At 46.0% G+C, this 24,120-nt stretch overlaps 2 protein-coding genes across 3 annotated transcripts in view; both read right to left on the minus strand.

The window, feature by feature from the left end:
• The window catches only part of LOC103281041 (receptor-type tyrosine-protein phosphatase T), a 57,712-nt gene extending 52,807 nt beyond the window's left edge, over window positions 1–4,905 (minus strand). Inside the window, exon 1 of one of the 2 annotated variants that reach the window (XR_010001484.1) lies at window positions 4,689–4,905. Coding sequence is in view for 1 of the 2 variants with exons in the window: in XM_062966502.1 (XP_062822572.1) it covers window positions 4,689–4,809 (121 nt within the window). In the remaining variant the exon portion in view is untranslated. The remainder of the gene's footprint in view (window positions 1–4,688) is intronic. The other variant, XM_062966502.1, reaches the window with a different exon arrangement.
• A 5,856-nt stretch (window positions 4,906–10,761) lies between these two features.
• Window positions 10,762–13,470, minus strand: LOC103281033 (beta-1,3-galactosyltransferase 5). The gene has a single exon (XM_008121689.3). The coding sequence runs from the start codon at window positions 13,343–13,345 to the stop codon at window positions 12,185–12,187; it is 1,161 nt and encodes a 386-aa protein (XP_008119896.2). The 5' UTR covers window positions 13,346–13,470; the 3' UTR covers window positions 10,762–12,184.
• Between the last annotated feature and the right edge of the window lie 10,650 nt (window positions 13,471–24,120).

Here is a 24,120-nt window from a genome sequence, read left to right on the forward strand (position 1 = left end):
AGGACTGCATGGAGCGCCGTTACCTTCATGCCAGAGCAGTACCTATTGATCTACTCACACTTTGGGGGTTGGTGCTCATCTCCATTTCTAAGCCCAAGAGCTGGCGTTGTCCGTAGACACCTCCAAGGTCATGTGGCCACTGGCAGGACTGCATGGAGCCCCGTTACCTTCATGCTGGAGCAGTACCTATTGATCTACTCACACTTTGGGGTTGGTGCTCATCTCCATTTCTAAGCCCAAGAGCTGGCGTTGTCCGTAGACTCCTCCAAGGTCATGTGGCCAGCATGACTGCATGGGGCGCCGTTATTTCTAGCGGCCACCTTTTGCTTGATAGTTAAGCAGTGCCCCACACGACCCAGACATTGACCATCCCCTTGCCAGGTGTCCTTTCAAAGAGCAGCGCATGCCGAGGGAGCGCAGCCTTATGGGTTGGGACTTCCTTGGGCTCCGCATGGGACCGAGCAGTCGGCAATGGCAGCCTTAGGGGATGTGCTGCTCCTTCCTGGCACCCAATTCCCCTCTCCTGCAGTTCTTTTATTGCCTCCTCAAAGAATGCTAAAGTGGGGAGGGACTCCAAAAGGCCACCCTGTCCAACCCCCTTCTGTCAGAACCCTGCTTCCAGAGCCTGGATTATGGCGCCAGAAATCAGGGCCACTGACATGATGAACTGATAAGACACCTGCATCTTGTAACCCTGAGAAGAAACGGCTGCTGGACTTGGCGGGGAAACTTCACGGGGTTTTGTCAGGCGGGAAATATATCTTTGAATGAGGGGAGAGTATATAAAGGAATGTTGACCGGTGCCTCCCATTCTTGGCTTTTCCATGTCCATGTGTCCTGCAGTAAAGTTTCTTATGATAACACGGCGAGTCTCGTGTCGTCATTTAGGAGCGGCTGTGGTGAGTCGACAAAGCCTCAAAGCCTCCAGAGAAGGAGATGCCACCAGATTCCACACTCCAATGCCAAACAGCTCTTGTCATCCGGAAGTTCTTCCCAATGTTCAGGCAGAATCTCCTTTCCTGCAATTTCAACCAATGGCTCATTGTGTCCTGGTGTCCAGAGCAGCAATAAACAATCCTCCTCCCTCTTCCTTAGGACCTCCTTTCCAATATCTCAGCATGGTCCTCATCTCCGCTTCTCTTGGCCTTCTCTTCTCCAAGCTAAACCTACTCAGATCCCTCAGAGGGATCCATAGTTTTCCAGACCTTGGACCATTTCGGTTGTCCTTCTCCGGATATCTCACAGCGGTTCCATAACCTGGATACCAGAAGCCGGCCATCCTGGAGTTCCTCCTGGGAGAAGCCACCCTGCCATCCCAGGACCAGAATCCTGCCTGTGCCAATGCACTCATGTGTGAATCTCCCACAGATGTGACTGTCTTGCCCAATGCAGAATGGCTGTCTGGAGCTAAGGCTGCACATGGCACACTGGTGCTCACTTCACATTGATTCACACTGACCTGTGCACTCAGTTGGTTCAGCTGTGTAACACAGCCCTTTGACACAAGGGTTGTGCAGCACAATCAGGGCACCATTATATATCCCCAGGGTTAATGCAATACATGCCCAGTGGAAATTCACCACCTGAATCTTTTTTTAAAACTACACTGATTGGGTAGAAATAGCCAATAATGGGGAGGAAGGTGTTCTTTAGGTTGGCGCATGTGCCTGGCTCCTGGTCATGCCCTTCCACATTTTGCTTTCCTTCTCCCTGATTCTCGTTTTATTGGCATTACACTACTAAAATCCCATCTTATGAATAGGAAAGGCTTGTTCCCTAAACTGCTGGGTCTTCTCTGGGAAACTCTCCACAGCTGCACTTTTCTCTGCAAAAATCCAAACAAGGAAGTGTGTGTTTTGTTGTTTCGCCACCAAGGAAACCAACTCTTGTTCTTCCCAATGAAACATCCGTGCCCACTTCAGCATTTCTCTATATCAATGAGGAAGCACCAGCCTTTACCCAGAGAAACCATAAACTGGGGCGTTTAGGCTGTCGGATATTTTGGAAATAAAAGCCACACTATTTTCACACGCATCAAAATCCAATCTTGCGCAATCACAAAACTATTAGGTCCTGTTCCGGCCAGCCAGCCAAGCCAAAGCAATGGGCATCGTCCCTTTGGTAATGAAGATGCGTCATCCTTGCCAGGAATGTGCAGGAAGCCACCCATGCAGCCTCTCGTTCCCTGTTTGCAGGCCTCACTCACTTCCAAGTTGCTTCTGGTGTGAGAGAATTGGCTGTCTACAGAGATGTTGCCCTGGGGATGCCTGGATATGTTGCCATCCTGCTGGGAGCCGCGGTGGCGCAATGGATTAAACCCTTGTGCCGACTGAACTGCTGACTGGAAGGTTGGGTTGCTGACCTGAAGTTTACTGGTTCAAATCCGTGAGACTGGGTGAGCTCTCTTCTGTCAGCTCTAGCTTGACAGGACATGAGAGAAGCCTCCCAGTAACACACCTGGGCATCCCCTGAGCAATATCTCTGTAGACAGCCAATTTTCTCACACCAGAAGCAACTTGCAGTATGTTCTCAAGTCGCTTGTGACACTTAAAAAAAAAAACTCTTCCAGAAGTCAGTCCCAACCCATTCCCCGCAAAGCCTGGAGCAAAGGGACAGGAACATGTGTGACTCCTTTTCATCCAAGAAGAAAAGCCAAATACAGTAGAGTCTCACTTATCCAACACTCGCTTATCCAACGTTCTGGATTATCCAACGCATTTTTGTAGTCAATGTTTTCAATACATAGTGATATTTTGGTGCTAAATTCGTAAATACAGTAATTACTACATAGCATTACTGAATATTGAACTACTTTTTCTGTCAAATTTGTTGTACAACATGATGTTTTGGTGCTTAATTTGTAAAACCATAGCCTAATTTGATGTTTAATAGGCTTCTCCTTAATCTCTCCTTATTATCCAACATATTTGCTTATCCAACATTCTGCCGGCCCGTTTAGGTTAAGTGAGACTCTACTGTAGCTCAAATATCACTCAGCCAACAGAAATCAATCAACTAATTAAAAGTGTATTAAAGAAAAGAGGGTTCTATAGGAAAAACACGAGTTCAAAAATACATCACAAGACAAAGAGTATAAAAGTATTTCCAAGGTATACGTAAAATGCAAAAGTGAAGTTACATCCAAAGTATAAGCTTCAAAAGTCACTCTGAAATTTATGTGACGGTCAGAGTATTCTCAAGGCCGCAATAAATAAAGTCCCGCACTGACAGGAAAGCCAAAATACACAAAACTTAGACCAAGAACTGTATCATAATGAGATTCCTGAATCCCAAGCAGGAAAACAAGACATGAAGGCAAGGTCAGAATCTCTGTTCACAGAGTGCAAGGAAAAGGTGACTTTCTTCAAAAAATGAAAAGTTGCTCTCACACAGAGCAACCCAAGGGGTTGGCTTAAGAAACCAAATTGGTCCCCACGGAGACTGTAATATTCTTCGTATGAAGGAAGCTCAACAGCCAGCAGAGTCTTGTAGGAAAGAGTTTATTCCAAACACTAGGAAGGCTACTGAGGCTTTGGGTGCACAAAAACTATATATCCCAGCAATCAGTAGTTCTTACATTACAGCTGTAACAACCAGAGAGTGTGGCTCAAAGGCACAGTATACCACAGAGACATTTCCTAACACCTGGAATCTATCTTTCAAACACTGAGAAAACCTTCATTGCCTTTGCCTGGCATTATCTTGCCATAACTGAAGGCTCTAGTGATGGGCAGCAATGCAGTGTCTTGCACCTCCCGCACATCTTTCCCAGGGTCAGGGAGCAGAGCCTCTGGCAGCGTTTCATGTGAAACATCCTCACTGAAAGCAGATCTGTCTGTCTGTAAAGCCACTCCCATCATCCAGGGAAAAACGACTTTCTCCCTGGCGCAGTACAGAAGTGGTGGGCTCCAATTCGGGCTCCAACTCAGGAGCACAAAGTCCCACCAAAGGGCCCCCCTCCCCCTCCTCCTCAGACCAGATCAGGTTGAGGCAAATCGGGATTCCCTTCCAGACCCAGTTACAGGGATTGGGGTGGCCAAAGGAGGTGGGCATTTCTGGCCTGGAGAAGACGTGCCTTGGGATGAGATTACAAATGTCTCCCCAAAGGCCTGCCTTGCCTTCTGCTGCTCCGGAGGAGAGGATCCCAATGGCAAGAGAAGAGATTCTGACCACAGGTCAGGAAGGAGGAGGACAAGGAGGACAAGGCAACAGACCGCCTGGGAGGCCTTCAAGCAGAGGATGGCTGGCCCTCTGTCAGGAGTGCTTGATGGAGGCATACTCCGTGGCCATGGGGCCAGGCTGGATGGAAACTGGGGTCCTCACCCCACCCTGCGACCCCAAGACTGGCATAGAACAGTCTTCCTTCTTCCTCCTTCTGGGCATAAATAAGGCAACGGTCGTGGTGTTTTCACCTCCCTGAGGTTCTGAGGGACCTGCATGAGAGAGATCATGCTCTCCACTCCGAAGAGGACACCAATGGGTCTCCAGAGCAGAACTGCTCCGATGTCAGGCTCCCAAATGCAAACCCAGCAAGGCCCTCCCAGGACTTTGCCTGGTGCTGACCTTCTCCTGGGGCCAGCTCAGAACCCAAGTCCATGAGTCTCCTTACAGAGAGAAAAAGCGGGGTATAAACATCATCACCACCACCATCACCATCATCACCATCCAGCCCATCCCTGGGTCCCTACCTGGAAGGGGCTCTTGCTGGTTGGGGGGCTCGGCTGACTCTCCCCCGGCTGAGCCTGGCACCAGCAGCATCAGGACAAGGGCCAGGAGGGCGGACGGAGCCAGAACCAGAACCGGACCCATCTTGCCTCCTGCAGCCTCCCTCCACCCAGAGGAGAAGGAGGAAGCACTCTGCCTTTCTGTCTTTCTTCCTCTGGCTGCTGCTTCTCCTTCTGAAGGGCTTCCTCTTCTCTGTAGAGGGGGGGGGGGCTGGCCCCGCTCTGAGCCACGCAGCCCCTTCTTCTTCTTCTTCTTCTTCTTAGAATCATAGAATCATAGAATAGTAGAGTTGGAAGAGACCACATGGGCCATCTAGTCCAACCCCCTGCTAAGAAGCAGGAAATCGCATTCAAAGCACTTCTTCTTCTTCTTCTTCTTCTTCTTCTTCTTCTTCTTCTTCTTCTTCTTCTTCTTCTTCCTGGGCCCCGTCTTGCCCACCCGTGACTCAGGAAGAACCGTCCCTCCTCAACGCCAGCCATGGCCATGAAGACTGGTGGGACTGCTGATAGATTCATGAGCCTTCTTCGTTGCCCCCATTGACTTACTGCAAGCCAGCCCTGCTCAGGTCTTGCAAGCCAAGGCATCCTCCGTGGCTTCTCTCGTGGATCTTATCCACTGGAACAAGGTCTTCCTCTTCCCAGACATTCCTGCCTTGTCTAGAAAGCCGCATCTTCTCATGATGTGCCTGAAGCAGGACTTTGAGAGACAACTCAGACCTGACTTGCTTTCAGGCCCAATGACTGATGTACTTTTAGCACTTCAGGTCATCCACAGAGCTCTCTTCCGGCACCACCGTTCAAGGGCATGGGTTTTCTTGTGCAGCTGGGGATGATGGTGAGGGAGGTGAGCTGGAATGGGTGAGGATAGCAAGAACCTTGGCTCCTGGAGGGGATGAGGGTCTCTGCAGTTGCAAAGAAGCTCTGCTTGGGAGGGTCTTAAGCCTCTGCGGAGCCTCCTGTCCAGTGAAGTCCTGTTCAGGGTGGTCCACTGTGTCCAGTGAGGGGTGTTCCCCTTGGACTGCGGCCAGAGGGGCTCCCATTGACCCTGAGGCCACTTCTGGGCCTGAGAAAAGGAGCCTCCTTAGCCAGGGAGTGGGGCCAGAACGGAATCCTGTGTCAGTCCATGTCGCACCTTGGGTTAGCTTCACTTTGCTAAGGACACCAAGCCACACACAGGAAGTAGTCTTTTGCAGTTTATTTAGAAAATAAGCAAAAGATAGTTCATAAAAGGGTAAAAGATCAGTTCCACTAGATAGGTACAAAACCAAGGCTGTAAGCAATAAGTTCATAGAAATATAGAGCATAGAACACGTTCCTTTTCATAGAAACCAAAAGACCCAGCACACAGAGTATATCCACGAGATATTACAGGAAAGCAAACTTGGCACAGGAAAGCAGACTTGCTTCTAGATCAAGCAATGGAGTTGCATTGACAGAGATCTCTCTGCAAGCAGACTGTTTTAAAAGCATGACATAAAGGTGTTTCTTTGCCTTTTGAACTCTCGTTTATTGCATATGCGAAGGCTTCTCCGCAACCCTCTAAATTCCAGTCTCGTATCCCAATTGAGATCCCCAGAGTCAAGACCACTGAGCTCATTATCAGGTGGCAAAGCGTTATCCTCCCTTTCTACTCCCTGCACCTGAAATTCCTCATTAGAAACAACATCATGATTTATTCCCATGAGAACAACTCCCTGCTCTTCATTTCCCACAGCCAGAATGCTCCGGGCTGTGTGGGGGCCGGGCTGTGGCGCAGCTGGCTAGTAACCAGCTGCTATAAATCACTACTGACCGAGAGGTCATGAGTTCGAAGCCCGGGTCGGGTTAAGCCTCCGACCATTAATAGCCCCAGCTTGCTGTTGACCTATGCAGCCCTGAAAGACAGTTGCATCTGTCAATTAGGGAAATTTAGGGACACTTTATGCGGGAGGCTAATTTACAACACCATAAAACTGCCAGCAAAACACGAGGAAAGGAATGAGGAAGTACAGCCACTTCTGGACAGTGAAGCAACAGCTCCCCTTGTGGCCGGAATCGTGAAGCTGGAAAAATGTTAAAAATGCCTCTGAGTCTGTCTAATGTATGTTGTTTGTCTGTTGGCATTGAATGTTTGCCATATATGTGTTCATTGTAATCCGCCCTGAGTCCCCTTCGGGGTGAGAAAGAAGGGCGGAATATAAATACTGTAAATAAATAAATAAATAAATAAATAATTCTCAGCATTAGAGTCATCCTCAAATTCATCCTGATTCCCATCATTATGCACATACAACCCAGAATCTTCATCAGAGTCATCATGACTTATTCCCATGGGAACAACTCCCTGCTCTTCATTTCCCACAGCCAGAATACTCCGGGCTGTGTGGGGGCCGGGCTGTGGCGCAGCTGGCTAGTAACCAGCTGCTATAAATCACTACTGACCGAGAGTTCATGAGTTTGAAGCCCGGGTCGGGTTAAGCCTCCGACCATTAATAGCCCCGGCTTGCTGTTGACCTATGCAGCCCCGAAAGACAGTTGCATCTGTCAATTAGGGAAATTTAGGGACGCTTTATGCGGGAGGCTAATTTACAACACCATAAAGAACTGCCAGCAAAACACGGGGAAAGGAATGAGGAAGTACAGCCACTTCTGGACAGTGAAGCAACAGCTCCCCCTGTGGCTGGAATCGTGAAGCTGGAAAAATGTTAAAAATGCCTCTGAGTCTGTCTAATGTATGTTGTTTGTCTGTTGGCATTGAATGTTTGCCATATATGTGTTCATTGTAATCCGCCCTGAGTCCCCTTCAGGGTGAGAAAGAAGGGCGGAATATAAATACTGTAAATAAATAAATAAATAAATAAATAATTCTCAGCATTAGAGTCATCCTCAAATTCATCCTGATTCCCATCATTATGCACATACAACCCAGAATCTTCATCAGAGTCACACAAAGGCAAAGGCTGAGTCACAACAGCCCACCTTTGGAACATTTCCATTCAGTAGCACTCCCATTCAAGATTGCCCAGGTGCCATTCATGGTGCTCTGTGCCTTGTGCCAAAATGTTCCGCAATAGTCAGAAGAACCCTTATGCGAGGCCGTAGTGCGGCCAATGCTGAACTCCATGCACGGAAGCTGTGGCCTCTCCCCTGGAAAGAGAAGAGATGCCCAATTGCCTCATGATTCGGGGAGATAAGAGGGGAAACCCCATCCGAAGAAGGGGGCAGAAGGGACCCTCCATTCCCTGGAGGCAGGAGAGAAAGGCAAGGGGGTCTTTGAGGAGAGGCAGGAGAAAGGGGCCCTGGTCCAGGGTTCATCCCAGGCTCAGAGGGGTGCATGGCCCCACATCAAATGGGAAGAACCATTTTGCCTTTGCACCTCTGCCTTGGGGTGTTCATAGCTATATTTCCAGGTCTCTTAGGTAACAGTGCTTGTTTTACAAAGAAAGCAAATTATGCCTTATCAAAGGCTTTTCATGGCCGGAATCACTGGGGTGTTGTGTGGTTTCCGGGCTGTATGACCGTATGTGCTAGCACCATTTTTTCCAGATGTTTCACCCGCACCCATGGCTGGCGATGCCACAAATGTGGGCGAAACATCAAAAGAAAATACTGCTAGAATAAGGCCATGTCTCCCAGAAGCCACACAACACCACAAAGCAAAAGACTTTGTCAAAGTGGTGCCAATCTGCATTCATTCCACAGTGTAGATGCGCCCTTGGGAAATAACATGAACTAGCCTCATTTATATTATTAAAGGAGATTTACAAGGAACGGCTGCAGCAAAACCCCTTTTGCACTGTTGCAAAAAAAAAAAAAAGCCCCGTGTGTTTTGCAACATCCTCATTATGAAGATTGCGAATTCGAGGGATTCCCAGCGACAGGAACCGAGAACAGCTTTAGACATCTAGTTGCACTTTTCAGACATTCTAGCTGTAATGCAATGATGCAACAAAAGCAAAACCATCTGCTCTGCAGAGTGCAAAATTCAAAGCAGGATTTCCTTTGGGGCCCAGGGCATGGTATAACGTTCACTAGACAGTCGGGACAGGATCATCAGTTTAATCATACAGCTAAATGGCCAGGGTTTGAGTCCCTGCTTGGCCTGGAGGCTCAATAAGTGTCCTTGGGCAAGAGGTCACGCTCTCTCAGCCTCAAGGGGAGGCCAGGGAGGCAAACCCCTCTGAGGAAACCTGGCCAAGGAAGCCCCACAAAGGGTTGAACATGGCTTGAGATAATATTAACAGAGATAAAGAAAGGGTAAATATTGGTTTAGAGTTTTAACTCTCAAGTGTTGCTGGGAAATGTTGCTGGTCAGGTACACAAAGACAATCAGATTATAGTTTTGTGGAGATAATAATAATAATAATAATAATAATAATAATAATAATAATAATAAAACTTTATTTATACCCCGCCACCATCTCCCCAACGGGGACTCGGGGCGGCTCACATGGGGCCATGCCCAAGACAATACAATAAACAAAATACAAAAACAACATATCAAAATACAATTAAACAATACAAGAATAACACTACACAGTACAGAACAAAATCAAAGCAAAACGTAGCATAACATAACAAGGGTGATCCATTACAATGCAAATTTTGATGTCAAAAAAATATATTGTTTTGTTTGCCATCAAGAATGCAATGGGAAATGATGATGTGACGCAGATGATCTTGGAAGTGGAATAACTTTTTTTTTGGGGGGGGGGGGTTACTTTTCTTTCTTTCTTCTTTATTTCACTCGATTGTTCCACTGTTTTTATGTACACATTTAAAACTATAAATAAAACAAAAAGATAAAAAGAATGCAATGGGAAATAAATAAATATAAATATAAATAATAATATATTCTGATGGCCATGAATTATGTTAAGTCCCGGACAAATGAGCACACTTGGAAAAAAATATTTTAAAAATGTTGTTTTCTTAGACTACAGGACCCAGAATCCCTCAGCCATGAACAGGGAATTCTAGGAACGGGAGTGCCACGTAGCATTGGAGAGCATGGCATTCAGTATATGTACATACATGATCGTAATAGATACATGGCATTGGAGAGCATGGCATTCAGTGTATGTAAAGGTAAAGGTTTTCCCCTGACAATAAGTCCAGTTGTGACCGACTCTGGGGGTTGGTGCTCATCTCCATTTCTAAGCTGAAGAGTCGGCGTTGTCCGTAGACACCTCCAAGGTCATGTGGCCGCTGGCATGACTGCATAGAGTGCTGCTGTTACCGTCCCGCCAGAGCGGTATCTATTGATCTACTCACACTGGCATGTTTTCGAACTGCTAGGTTGGCAGGAGCTGGGGCTAACAGCGGGCACTCACTCCACTCCCCAGATTTGAACCTGGGACCTTTCGGTCTGCAAGTTCAGCAGCTCAGCACTTTAACACACTGTGTCACCAGGGGCCCAGTATATGTACATGATCATAACAGATACAATGGGTCATCTGGCAGAGACGATGGGGCCTCCCTGGCAACCTCCAGGTATCTCAGACTGTAAATTCTTATTAAGATCACCCAGCACGGTTAGTGGTCAGGGAGGGTGGGAGCTGTCATGTAAACAGTCATTGGCCTCAAATGGGGCTCACAAGATTCTTTAAACCAGGCACGGGCAAATTTTGGCCCTCCAGGTGTTTTGGACTTCAATTCCCACAATTCCTAACAACCTACCGTGTGTTAGAAATGGTGGAAGTTGAAGTCCAAAACACCTGGAGGGAGGGTCGAAGTTGGTCCATGCCAGGTCTGAAACATCTTTGCTTGCAAACGGAAGGAAGGACAGGAGAGGAAAGGGCTTGTCTCCTTCGGCAGGGAGTTCCACAGGGTCCCTCTCTGGACCAAGAGGCAGCTGGAAGTTGAACCCACGGCTCCATTGTGTTCTAGGGTCTGGAGTAGAAGAGAACAAGCCAGATTCCTCCTCCTCCTCCTCCTCCTCCTCCTCCTCCTCCTCCTCCTCCTCCTCCTCCATGTTGCCTCCTTTCCAGCATTCAAATCCTGTTGCACCCCAGGCCTGGAGCCATCTATGACCACAGCACCAGACAAGAATCCAGAGTTTAATCAAACAGTTTATTGTAAAAATACAGAAAAATACATGGAAAAAGCAGGAATAAAGAAAGAAGAGGTATGAGCCAAAAGCAGGATTAGCAATAGGATATATCCACACAGGAATCCAAATGTCTCATAAACATCCAAAGGTAACGCAGTCCAAGAATAGCCAAAAAACCACAAGTACAGCATAAATCCATAAGCCAAAGGTACTCCTAGGAAACTTGAGCAGAAATCTTAGAACAAGAATATAACCCTTTCAAAATGCTTGAATCCACAATCAAGACTTGACACAGGGACCCGAGAATCAGGCCTAGCTTCTCCCTCGAAAGCCAATGTTGCCTGAACTGATCCTAAGGTAAACAGCAGGCATTTTAATAAGAATTTAATAAGAACGCGTTTAGCTTGCCACAATTTTTCTCTACCTCTTTCCTGTGCAGCCTCTTGGACTTACGGAGTTGATTCTCAGCTTGGAACGGTAGATGAAGGTCTTTGCTACTCTCCACAACGCCAGGTGCATTCCCTCAAGAACTTTCCATTTCAATTAGCTCATCACTTGACCCCTTATCTAAAGAGGCTGTTTCTGGCTCCACGGTCCAACCTTGGAGATCTATACTGTCCAGGTCAGTTTCATCTCCCTGGCCTGGATCATCAACACTTTGCACCTGGCCTGAATCTTCATCACACAGAACTCCAGGAAAGCCCACCATTTATTTATTTAGCCATGCATGAGTTTGGGCCTTTTACCCTACCACTCAAGACCTGGCTCTTTACTAGAGCTTTTAATCTATGTTAATTTTATCAATATTTGTATGTATGTATTTTTATCCTTTACAATTTTATCTTGTAAATCACCTAGAGCATCGTGGATGGAGGGCAATTAGTAAGTAATTAAATGATGATGATGATGATGATGATGATTTATTTATTTATTTACAGTATTTATATTCCGCCCTTCTTTCTCACCCCGAAGGAGACTCAGGGCGGATCACATTATATACATATAGGGCAAAAATTCAATGCCCATAAACACATCGAACTGAGACAGAGACAGACAGACGCCGAGGCCATTTAACCTTCTCCTGAGGGGATGTTCGATTCTGGCCACAGGGGGGAGCAGCTGCTTCCTCATCCACTCTGATGGCACTTCCTCATTCCAATGTCGTAAATTAGTTAAATTTGCCTCCCCACTTTTTTATAAGTGGTACCTTATTTCCTAGATGCAACTATCTTTCGGGTTGCTAACTCAGCAACGAGCAGGGGCTATTTTTTATTTTTTAATTGACGGGTGCTCACCCCGCTATGGGCTGGCCTCGAACTCATGACCTCATGGTCAGAGTGATTTATTGCAGCAGCTGCTCTCCAGCCTGCGCCACAGCCCGGCCCTTCTGATTCATCCGTGAGCCCATCAGCCCCTGGCTGAGCTGTGCTCACGTCCACCCGGTGACCTGGGGCCTCTTGCTGCAAACGGCCTGGGCCTCCCTCATGCTCCGCGTGGCGCCCTGCTGCTCCGAGGCGTTGAGGTGGTGGATGACCATCAGGAAGCGGTAGTTGCAGAGGTGCCAGCGGGCGTTCTGCTGGGCGAAGCGGGCACTGCTTGTGGGCCGTAGCCCTGCCCTCTGGGCCAGGATGCCCACAAAGGCGTCCTCCACCGGGATGGGGGGCACCCGCTCCGCCGCCCACAGGACCCGCCTGGCCGCCCCGAGCGAGAGGAGGTAGCCAATGCCGCTGGCGTAGGGCGGGTATTCCTCCGGCGAGTAGTCCTCCCTGGAGACATACCACTTGCTGGCCGGGCTACGGATGACGCGGCGCTTCTCCCGTGGGAAGACGGAGCCGGCGTAGAGCAGGAGCCCAACATGCCAATGCTGGGCCAGGAACGCCGGCAGCCGGTCGGTGTTGACGAAGCAGTCATCGTCGGTCTTGAGGATGAAGTGGGGTCGGCACCGCTCTGTGGCCCACTTCAGGCCGTGCAGCACCTTCAGAGTCAGGTTGCGGTAGGTGTCCAGGTAGCCCCCCAGCAGCACATCCCCAAACTCTCGCTGCTCTCGCCGGATCTGCCGGGCTACCCTCTTGTCCAGACTCTGGCCAACCAGGAACACGGCCTGCCAGGGGTGTGCCGGCGAGAGGGGCCTCTCTGCCCAGGTGCTCCGGATCACACGCCGGGGGGTCGCATTCCCAGGGGCCGAAGCCACGAGGATCAGCAGCATCTGCCTCGGCTCACAGTGTGGCTCAAGGGCGCTTCCTGAGAAGAGGGACCCAAAGTCCACTCCTGGAAGGGCCGGTGCTGCAGTGCTCTCGTGGCGGCGAGTCCCCTGGGCATCCTTTACAAGAAGCAACAGCTGCAGGCCCCGGGAGAAGGAGAAGGAGAGGAGGAGGGCGCTGAGGAGGCAGCAGCCCAGCCCTTTCCAGCCCCACAGGCCCCTCGGCCCCATATGGGACAAGGCAAGGCCCCAGGCTCTGCTCACATCCTGCTGTGGAGTTGCATTCCTCCCGATCAAAGGGCAAATGTTGCCCAGCCAGAGGGAATGCCAGAAGCCACTGGACAGGTGCCCGCCAGGTGCCTCATTAACTTGGCTGAGGCCAAAGGGCATTCAAGTTTGCAGACGACACCAAACTGGGAGGGAGAGCCAACACTCCAGAAGACAGGAGCAGAATTCAAAACGATCTTGACAGACTAGAGAGATGATTGGCCGAAACTAACAAAATGAATCTCAACAGGGACAAATGCAAGATACTTCGGCATTAAAAATGGAATGCAAAGTTACAGAATGGGGGACGATGCCTGGCTAGACAGCAGTACACGTGAAAAAGACCTTAATAATAATAATAATAATAATAATAATAATAATAATAATAATAATAATAATAATAATATAATAATAATAATAATAATAATAATAATAATAATAATAATAATAATAACAACTATTTTTATACCCCGCCCCATCTCCCTGAAGGGACTCGGGGCGGCTTACATGGGGCCAAGCCCGATAAAACAATCAAATATCAAAACACAGCAATAAAACAGTTATCCAATAAAAACATCAATTACAGTAAAAACAATCGTTAAAATCAACATAAAACATACAATATTAACCCTGGAGACTAATTCATAGAACCCAGGCAAAGTGCAACATGTGCCGAAATGGGCCGAAATGGGGAAGGTAATTTCACAGTTGAAAGGGACAAAGTGCAATATAGCATTGGCAACACTTCGAGAATGGGGCTATTATAAAATAGGCAGATAGATCAGTCCTCGTCCTCGTGGACAACAAGTTAAACATGAGCCAGCAATGTGATGCGGCTGCTAAGAAAGCCAATGGGATTCTGGCCTCATCAATAGGGGAACAGCGTCTAGATCCAGGGAAGTCCTGCTCCCCCTTATTCTATTCTGCCTTGGTCAGACCACACCTGGAATCACATTGAGTCCAATTCTGGGCACCACAATTGAAGGGAGATGCTGACAAGCTGGAAAGCGTCCAGAGGAGGGAGACTAAAATGATTAAGGGTCTGGAGAACAAGCCCTATGAGGAGCGGCTTAAAGAGCTGGGCATGTTTAGCCTGCAGAAGAGAAGGCTGAGAGGAGACATGATGAGGGCCATGTATAAATACGTGAGGGGAAGTCATAGGGAGGAGGGAGGGAGCTTGTTTTCTGCTGCCCTGGAGACTAGGACGCAAGGGAACAATGGCTTCAAACTACAGGAAAGAAAGGAGATTCCACCTGAACATCAGGAAGAACTTCCTCACTGTGAGAAGGGCTGTTCGACAGTGGAACTCTCTGCCCCAGACTGTGGTGGAGGCTCCTTCTTTGGAGGCCTTTAAACAGAGGCTGGATGGCCATCTGTCGGGGATGCTTTAAATGCGATTTCCTGCTTCTTGGCAGAATGGGGTTGGACTGGATGGCCCATGAGGTCTCTTCCAACTCTACTATTCTATGATTCTATGATTCTAGGGCTCAGCTGGCAAGAGAAGCAGGACACGCTCAATGCTTCCAGGACAGAATGCAACCCTTTTCGCAAGCCTCTGATTGCAGCTTCCCATCTCTGCATCCTGGGCCCAGTCTAGGCTGATGGGAATCTTCCAGCCTGGAGAACTGGCTGCCTGTGGCAACCCTTTTGAGTTTTAGAAAAGCCCTGAAAACACGGCTATGTGCCCAGGCTTTTGAAGATTAAATGATAAAGACGACCCGGACTGATTTACGGCTACAGCACGAGGATTTTGGATGAATGGATTTTTAACCATATGTTTTATATTTTTATATTGTTTTAATTGTTTTAATTGGATTTTCATTGCTGTTTTAATTATGTGTAGGCATCGAATTGTTGCCAATTTTGTACGCCGCCCTGAGTTCCTTCGGGTGAGAAGGGCGGGATATAAATGTTGGAAATAAATAAAAATAAATAAGACTGGCAGGGCCATCAATGCCACTGCTCCGGACCGTTGCCACACACCCTGCTCCTCCTCTGCTTCCTAAAGAAAAAGGAAAGCACCTCCCAGACGCAGAGAGAGACATGTCGGTCCATCTGAACCACGCTCTTGGGAACCAGAGTGGCTCCATTACGCACAAGGAGATGCGCAGGAAGAGAAGGGCCCACCTGCCAGCAGAAAGGGCAAGCCTGGAAGCCGGTTGCCCACATGACATTCGCTGGGAAGCAGACAATGGGAAAAGGATCCAGGAGTTGTCCTATTGTTATTATCACTATATTTATTTATACCCCACTTTTTCTCTCTTGTAATAATAATAATAATATATCTGCCTAGAAGATCAGGGGGCAGAGGACTCTTACAAGTAAAACAAGCAGTCAAAGAAGAACAACATGCCCTGGCAGAAGATGTCAAGCAAAGTGAAGAACCTGCTTTGATTGAAGTCAAAAATCAGAAACTCCTCAAAGCACAGCAGACAAAAAACCAGTACAAGAAAACCGCACTACAAACTAGAGCTGACAGCTGGCACCACAAAACATTGCATGGAAAGTTCCTTGACAAAATTGAAGGAAAAGCTGATAAGGAGAAGACCTGGCTCTGGCTCACGAATGGGACCCTGAAGAAGGAGACAGAAGGCCTGATCCTTGCAGCCCAGGAGCAAGACATCAGAACAAAGGCCATTAATAATAATAATAATAATAATAATAATAATAATAATAATAATAATAATAGAAGACCTGGCTCTGGCTCACGAATGGGACCCTGAAGAAGGAGACAGAAGGCCTGATCCTTGCAGCCCAGGAGCAAGACATCAGAACAAAGGCCATTAATAATAATAATAATAATAATAATAATAATAGAAGACCTGGCTCTGGCTCACGAATGGGACCCTGAAGAAGGAGACAGAAGGCCCGATCCTTGCAGCCCAAGAGCGAGACATCAGGACAAAGGCAATTCAGGCCAAAATCGAAAAATCAGCTGATGACCCAAAATGCAGACTATGCAAGGAAACTGATGAAACCATGGATCATATCCTCAGCTGCTGTAAGAAAATCGCACAGACAGACTACAAACAGAGGCACAACTATGTGGCCCAAATGATTCATTGGAACTTATGCCTCAAGGACCACCTGCCAGCAACAAAGAACTGGTGGGATCACAAACCTGCAAAAGTATTGGAAAATGAGCACGCAAAGATACTGTGGGACTTCCGAATCCAGACTGGCAAAGTTCTGGAACACAACACACCAGACATCACAGTTGTGGAAAAGAACAAGGTTTGGGTCATTGATGTTGCCATCCCAGGTGAAAGTCGCATTGACGAAAAACAACAGGAAAAACTCAGCCGCTCTCAGGACCTCAAGATTGAACTTCAAAGACTCTGGCAGAAACCAGTGCAGGTGGTCCCGGTGGTGATGGGCACATTGGGTGCCGTGCCAAAAGATCTCAGCCGGCATTTGGAAACAATAGACATTGACAAAAGTACGATCTGCCAACTGCAAAAGGCCACCCTGCTGGGATCTGCGCACATCATCCGAAAATACATCACACAGTCCTAGACAATCCTAGTGTTCGACTTGTGATTTTGTGAAACGAAATCCAGCATATCTATCTTGTTTGCTGTGTCATAAAATAATAATAATAATCATCATCATCATCATCATCATGTGTCCTAGACACTTGGGAAGTGTTTGACTTGTGATTTTGTGATACGAAATCCAGCATATCTATCTTGTTTGCTGTGTCATAATAATAATAATAATAATAATAATAATAATAATAATAATAATAATAATAATAATAATAATAATGTGTCCTAGACACTTGGGAAGTGTTTGACTTGTGATTTTTTTGATACGAAATCCAGCATATCTATCTTGTTTGCTGTGTCATAAAATAATAATAATAATAATAATAATAATAATAATAATAATAATAATACATCACACAGTCCTAGACACTTGGAAAGTGTTCAACTTGTGATTTTGTGATATGAAATCCAGCATATCTATCTTGTTTGCTGTGTCATAATAAAATAATAATAATAACAACAACAACAACAACAACAACAATAATAATTTTATTCTTATACCCCGCCCCATCTCCCCGAAGGGACTCGGGGCGGCTTACATGGGTCCAAGCCCGAACAGAACAATAAGAACAAAGCAATAAAACCAATCAATCAAACAATAACAAAAGCAAGTCATAAAAAAGAAACCCCATACAAGATAAAATGTTAAAATCATGGATTGGATTCAAAGAATCTAGGCCAAAAGTGCTAAAAGTGCAAATGTATCATGCCATCTCGGGAGGATGCTTAAGAGACTCAAGGTGGTGAACAGGGATAAAATCAATACAAGACCAGCAGTCCCTAAGCCACAAACATCCGACTTACGAGTGACTCCTAGTTAAGAACAATGGGGCTGAGACAACAGGAGGTGAGAGAAATCTACCTGTAAGAAGGGAAATCTACCCCTGAAAGTTCTTATCATGAGGAAAAGGGGTCTCCAGTGAAGCTTTCTCTCCAGTTCCACAATAAGCCAAATTTCTCAGACAGAAAGTGAGGGGAAATCTTCTGAGCAGGGGCACAAACAGCAAACGAAATGCCACAAGGGTGTTTCCCCTTCCCTATGCTATCCAAAATTAATATGGTCGCCTTAGTGGACAATCCCTGTCTTAAGACCCACTTGCAGCTTTCGATGCCATCGATCTGTTGGGAATCATCCTGGAGGACTCAAGTCTAGATGTAGATCGATGACAGAGTCAGATTGAGGGGATCCTTTCCCTGTTTCCAAAGCATGCCTAGACAGGCTTTACTGTGCTTCACTCTATCCTGTTTACGTCACATCCATTACTTTGAAGTTAGTCGAAATGTGACTCTCCAGGGACACTAACTTCCCATTGGTCAGAATGTCTTTTATGGCCCCAATAAACTGGACCATGAGGTTGGGACCATTTGGGTTCTCTCTTCTTCTCCCTTTGTTCTTCAAGCTAACAAGAAGCATCTCACCATCTCTCCTGGCAAGATGTAACTATTTAGATGCAGTCTAAATTCCATATCACCCATGTGATCGAGATGACCACCCTCCCCCCCCCCCCCAGGACTTTGTAAAAGATAGTTCAAAAGTCAAGACTTTATGTTCTATATTCCATATATTTATAGTAGAAGGTGATTGAGACTTTTTACTGGAGTTTACTGTGGATTATCCCTGCACTCTGAGGCAAGAGATAACAACTTCATGAATTGTAAAATCATGCTGCTAAAACTCCACTTTTATGAATTTCCATATTGGGTTCCACAGATGTTATGAACTTCGTATTTATCAAATGTTTTTCAATTGTTTATATCATTCATGATTCCCCCTTATGCAATGTAACTCACTTTTATGAATTCTCCCTTATTTCCATGAAATCTATCTGTCTGCCTATATGTATTTGTACTCTTTGGGATCCCCGGAAAATATGTATTTTTCCCAGCAGGGTTTATATTCCAACTTTATTTTATTTTTCATTTTATTTCATATAATTGCCAAGTCATGAAATCAAATAGGAAATATTTTGAACTCAACCTGAACCCCAGAACCTGTCCCATTTTCTATGACCCAGGCTTCCCTTCCCAAAAACAAAAGGATAATCTGCCACAGCTTAACCCAATCTAATTCAGATTGCATGGACAATATAGGGCTTGAGTCGCCGAATTCGGAGTATTTTGACCTAAAGGTGATTCGCCCTCAAGGCAAACATTGTCATATCTCCTCCAAAGGAAATCCAGGACACCTCAGGAAGGCGCCCTGCTGAGCCCATCGCCACCCATCCTTACTTCCACCTCTGACACCCCAAGGCATATCTGAAATCTGTGTACGTGACAGAAACCCGGACATCCTTGATGGGTGCCATTAATTCCTTTAGAAATCGGTCTGGCAGGAATTAATCTGATCTTTCCTGCCCTGTCACTTCATTATTTCAATAACTCCCGCCTTCTCCTTCCTGATTGGCTCGAGTAGAGACAAAAAGAAGCTCCCTATTGGGCCAACAGAGCAAGGCGGGAAACGAAAGCCCGCCTCGTTCAACCCTCTAGCCTATCCGCGATCAGATGGGCGGGGGAGCGGGGCGGGAAATTCAAGGGGCTGTCAGACTGAAACATTGTATAAATATGGCTTTATTTGGGTTATATGGTACCCTAGTAGACTGAATGATCACTACTAGAGTCCTTTTCAGCTGAATCGCTCAATAAAGACTCCTTGGCGGATTTTCCTTCAACTTTGGCGGACCTTCTTCATTTCGGCTTCAGGTTGTATTGCGGCTCATATTCTCCTATTGGCTCCGCCAAGGTCCGTTCTCTCAGGACCGGATCGGCTCTCTCCTTAAGGGGCCCGATCCCCTAAAAACGCGGTCGACAACACCCACACCTCAAAATGCTGGGATTTCAGGTACATCATTCATTCAATCTACAAGGAAAGCTTTTCCAAGGCCACCCTGTCAGATAAGAGACATGGGCCAGAGCTACAAAGGGGGGACTTCCCAGCCTTCAGGTTCCCCTTAAGGGACACGAGGCAGCCCTGAAATTGGGTTGGATGCTCATGAACAGCCCGCCCTGAGAGCTGTGGCAGAAGGCACCACGGGGAAAGGAACCTCGTGACGGAAGCTGCCTTGGCCCCGATGCTTCCTTCTGGCCGGTGGCTGCCCAGGGTGACCTTTGTGATGCGCGGAACCCTCCCGAGGCCCGGCCAGGCACCAGCCCTCGATGTCGGTAGAGAAAGAGCACTGGCGCTCAAGAGCCTGGGCCTCAGCTGCAGCTTCTCCATGGATCTCCTGACCATTTTGGACGAGGCCCTGCTGGACAATGACTGCTGTGTTCCTTTGCGAGTCCTCATAGTCGTGGGCATCAATATGGTCACTTTGTACATTCTGTATAATCTCCTGCAAAGCTTCTCTCCGTGGCACAACTGGCGCCGCTGGTGCCTCAGGCTCTGGCCCCTCAGAGGACGGGTGAGCCCTTTCGCCCCTGTAACTGACCCCAAGGCCTGGTGTGGAGGATCTCTGCCCATCTATATGCTTATTTATTTATTCATTTACAGCATTTATATTCCGCCCTTCTTTCTCACCCCGAATGGGACTCAGGGCGGATCACATTACAGATAGAGGCAAACATTCAATGCCTTTTAACATAGAACAAAGACAAGACAAACACAGGCTCTGAGCGGGCCTCGAACCCATGACCTCCTGGTCAGAGTGATTCATTGCACTCTGCTTGCTCTCCAGCCTGCGCCACAGCCCGGGCCTTATTCGTGTTGTTATTACTTTTGGAGCCATCCTTCTTGAGGCCAGGTCCCAATTGCTACTGGGTTTCCCCGAAAATAAGACATGCACTGAAAATAATACCTAGTAGAGGCTTTCCTGAATGGCTAAATATAAGTCTTCCCCCGAAAGTAAGACCTCGTAAGACCTGCTATGCTGTGATGAGCTCCCCCTGGTGGCCGGAGGCTGCAATACTGTCCCTGCTGTACAAGTGGGAGATCCTTACAGTCTCCAGACAGCACGTGGGAGCCAGGCACTTGAGATCTCTGGCCTGTTGGAGGCATGTGTGTGGTCTATTGGTCGGTTGACTATGCTTTTATTGTAATTTATATGCCCTTGTTTTATTTATTTATTTATTTATTTATTATTTCCAATATTTCTATCCCGCCCTTCTCACCCGAAGTGACTCAGGGCGGCGTACAATTGGGAACAATTCAATGCCGACACATCATTAAAACAAACAGCATATAAAATCTATTACAAATAGTTAAATCTATATATATATAAGGGTAATGAAATTTCGGCCTAGGACAAAACAACAAAACTAAACACCCCACAACCTCGAAAATTGACAGCACAACCCCTCATCCATGCCTCTACGTTCATACAACAAAAAGAAAAGAAAAATAAAGTCCTAATTAGAGGGAGAGGAATAATTGTTTTTATCCAATTGCTGCCAGTTAGAAGGCTAAGCTCTGCCCACTTGGTCTCCTAGCAACTCACTCAGCCCAGGGGACAGGCAGAAGTTCGAAAACATGCAAATGTGAGTAGATCAATAGGTACTGCTCCGACGGGAAGGTAACGGCGCTCCATGCAGTCATGCTGGCCACATGACCTTGGAGATGTCTACGGACAATGCCAGCTCTTCGGCTTAGAAATGGAGATGAGCACCAACCCCCAGAGTCAGGGGAAAACCTTTACCCTTTACCTTAACTACCACCAATTCCTCAATACTTTATTTCCCAGACCACCAGACTTCGCCACAGCAACGCGTGGCCGGGCACAGCTAGTACAGTATAAAATATAAAACATATGGTTAAAATCTGTTCATCCAATATCCTCGTGCTTTATCCATACATCAGTCTGGATAATGTCATTTATTCATTAAAATCCTGAGCACATAGCCATGTTTTTAAGGCTTTTCTAAAACTCAGAAGGGTTGAGGCTTGCCGTATATCTCCGGAGAGGGTGTTCCACAGCCGGGGAGCCACCACCGAGAAGGAAGGCCCTGTCCCTCGTTCCCACCAGCCGCGCCTGTGAGGCAGGTGGGACTGAGAGCAGGGCCTCACCAGATGACCTTAGGGATCTTCCTGGCTCATAGGAGGAGATACGTTCGGACAAGTAGATTGGGCCAGAACGGTTTAGGGCTTTATAGGTCAAGACCAGCACTTTGAATTGGTAGCATATCGGCAGCCATATGTTTATATGTTTTAAATGAATTTTGCTGTTGTATTTTATGGTGTATTTTGGGCTTGGTCCCCATGTAAGCTGCCCCGAGTCCCTCCGGGGAGATGGGGCGAGATATAAGAAGAAAGTTATTATTATTATTATTATTATTATTATTATTATTATTATTATTATTATTGGCCCTGTGTTTGAGTCAGGCACCAGTGTGTCACTTAGTCTCCTGTTTTTAATACTGTATCCTGCTTGTTGATCTTAATGATTGTTTTTATTGATGTTGATGTTTTTTACTGGGATAATTGTTTTATTGCTTTGTTACTGTTATTTGTTTGTTTTATCAGGCCAGGCCCCATGTAAGCCGCCCTGAGTCCCTTCGGGGAGATGGGGCGGGGTATAAAAATAAAGTTATTATTATTATTATTATTATTATTATTATTATTATTATTATTATTATTATTATTATGACACAGCAAACAAGATAGATATGCTGGATTTCATATCACAAAATCACAAGTCAAACACTTCCCAAGTGTCTAGGACTAAGTTATTATTATTATTATTATTATTATTATTATTATTATTATTATTATTATTATGACACAGCAAACAAGATAGATATGCTGGATTTAATATCACAAAATCACAAGTCAAACACTTCCCAAGTGTCTAGGACTAAGTTATTATTATTATTATTATTATTATTATTATTATTATGACACAGCAAACAAGATAGATATGCTGGATTTCATATCACAAAATCACAAGTCAAACACTTCCCAAGTGTCTAGGACTAAGTTATTATTATTATTATTATTATTATTATTATTATTATTATTATTATTATTATTACAGTAGAGTCTCACTAATCCAAGCCTCACTTATCCAAGCCTCTGGATAATCCAAGCCATTTTTGTAGTCAATGTTTTCAATATAACGTGATATTTTGGTGCTAAATTCGTAAATACGGTAATTACAACATAACATTACTGCGTATTGAACTGCTTTTTCTGTCAATTTTGTTGTAAAAGATGTTTTGGTGCTTAATTTGTAAAATCATAACCTAATTTGATGTTTAATAGGCTTTTCCTTCATCCCTCCTTATTCTCCAAGATATTCGCTTATCCAAGCTTCTGCCGGCCCATTTATGTTGGATAAGTGAGACTCTACTGTATTACTGATTTCTTAGGGGGTGTCTGCTTTTCTGCTGAAGGGTCTAAAGTACAAGAAAAATAAGACATCCCCTGAAAATAAAACCTAGCACATCTTTGGAAGCAAAATTAATATAAGACACTGTCTTATTTTTGGGAAAACAGGATATCAGAAAGGCATGCACATGCAAAGGACCCCCTTCTCAATCAGATTTGCTGGGACTGAATGGCTTGAGTGTTGCTCAGGAGCTCCTGTTCAAACTCCATTAATGCCATTACCCTGTGGGGTCCCCCAGGGCTACGTTTCCTCCCCCACGATGTTCAGCATTGTGAAGACTTGATGTGATGACAGGGATTGGAATCCCTTCGGATCCCACCTTTGCCACCAATTATGCGAAGGGTTCACCTTCTACCTCTATGTATCCTACTTTTCAATGTTATCGCTGCCACCACCTTTGAAAGATGCTTTGCTCAAACAATAAGCAACATTTGATGAAACAGTAACTGGTTTATTTTATAGTACAAAGCTTGATGGTTGCAAGAATGTTATAACTTAAGTTGAACGATGTTACTTCTATACAGTAAGTGTTGCAAGACTTTTCAATCGTTTCACTGAGCTTAGTATGGTATTAGCTTTATAAGACTCGTTTCTTTCAGTCAGGAATACTGTCCTTCTTTAAACTTAATTGATCTGTACCCGATCAAACTTGGACTGGGGAGTTTAACTGGTTAACCCTAGTCCTTCTACGACTTAGGGATGTAACCTCAGCTCTTTAGTTATTCCTACTAAAGGCTCAGCAACTTCAATTTTAGCCCTTCTCCGCTAAAACCCTCTAGCTGCTCAACTTCCTCCCACAATCCCTTTATTTCGACCACCCTCCTTTCCCACTGAATAGAACCAACTGCTCTGCTCAACCGACCAACTCCAACTGCCCAATTCCAACTGCTAAATTTTGAATTCTAAGGCTTCCACCAGCAAGGTGAAGCCACGCCCCTTTTCCTGGCCGTGCCTTAGAGGTTCCCAGCTTCTGTACAAAAACAGCTGAAATACATAACCTTAAACAGTCAACCTAAACATAGCAATCATGAAT

This window comes from Anolis carolinensis, unplaced genomic scaffold (genome assembly GCF_035594765.1).
Source record: "Anolis carolinensis isolate JA03-04 unplaced genomic scaffold, rAnoCar3.1.pri scaffold_21, whole genome shotgun sequence".
In the NCBI taxonomy this organism is placed as follows: domain Eukaryota; kingdom Metazoa; phylum Chordata; class Lepidosauria; order Squamata; family Dactyloidae; genus Anolis; species Anolis carolinensis.

What these genes read in the sequence shown, in the direction of transcription:
- LOC103281033 (XM_008121689.3), bottom strand. Translation starts at nt 13,345, where the DNA reads ATGCCCTTTGGCCTCAGCCAAGTTAATGAGGCACCTGGCGGGCACCTG.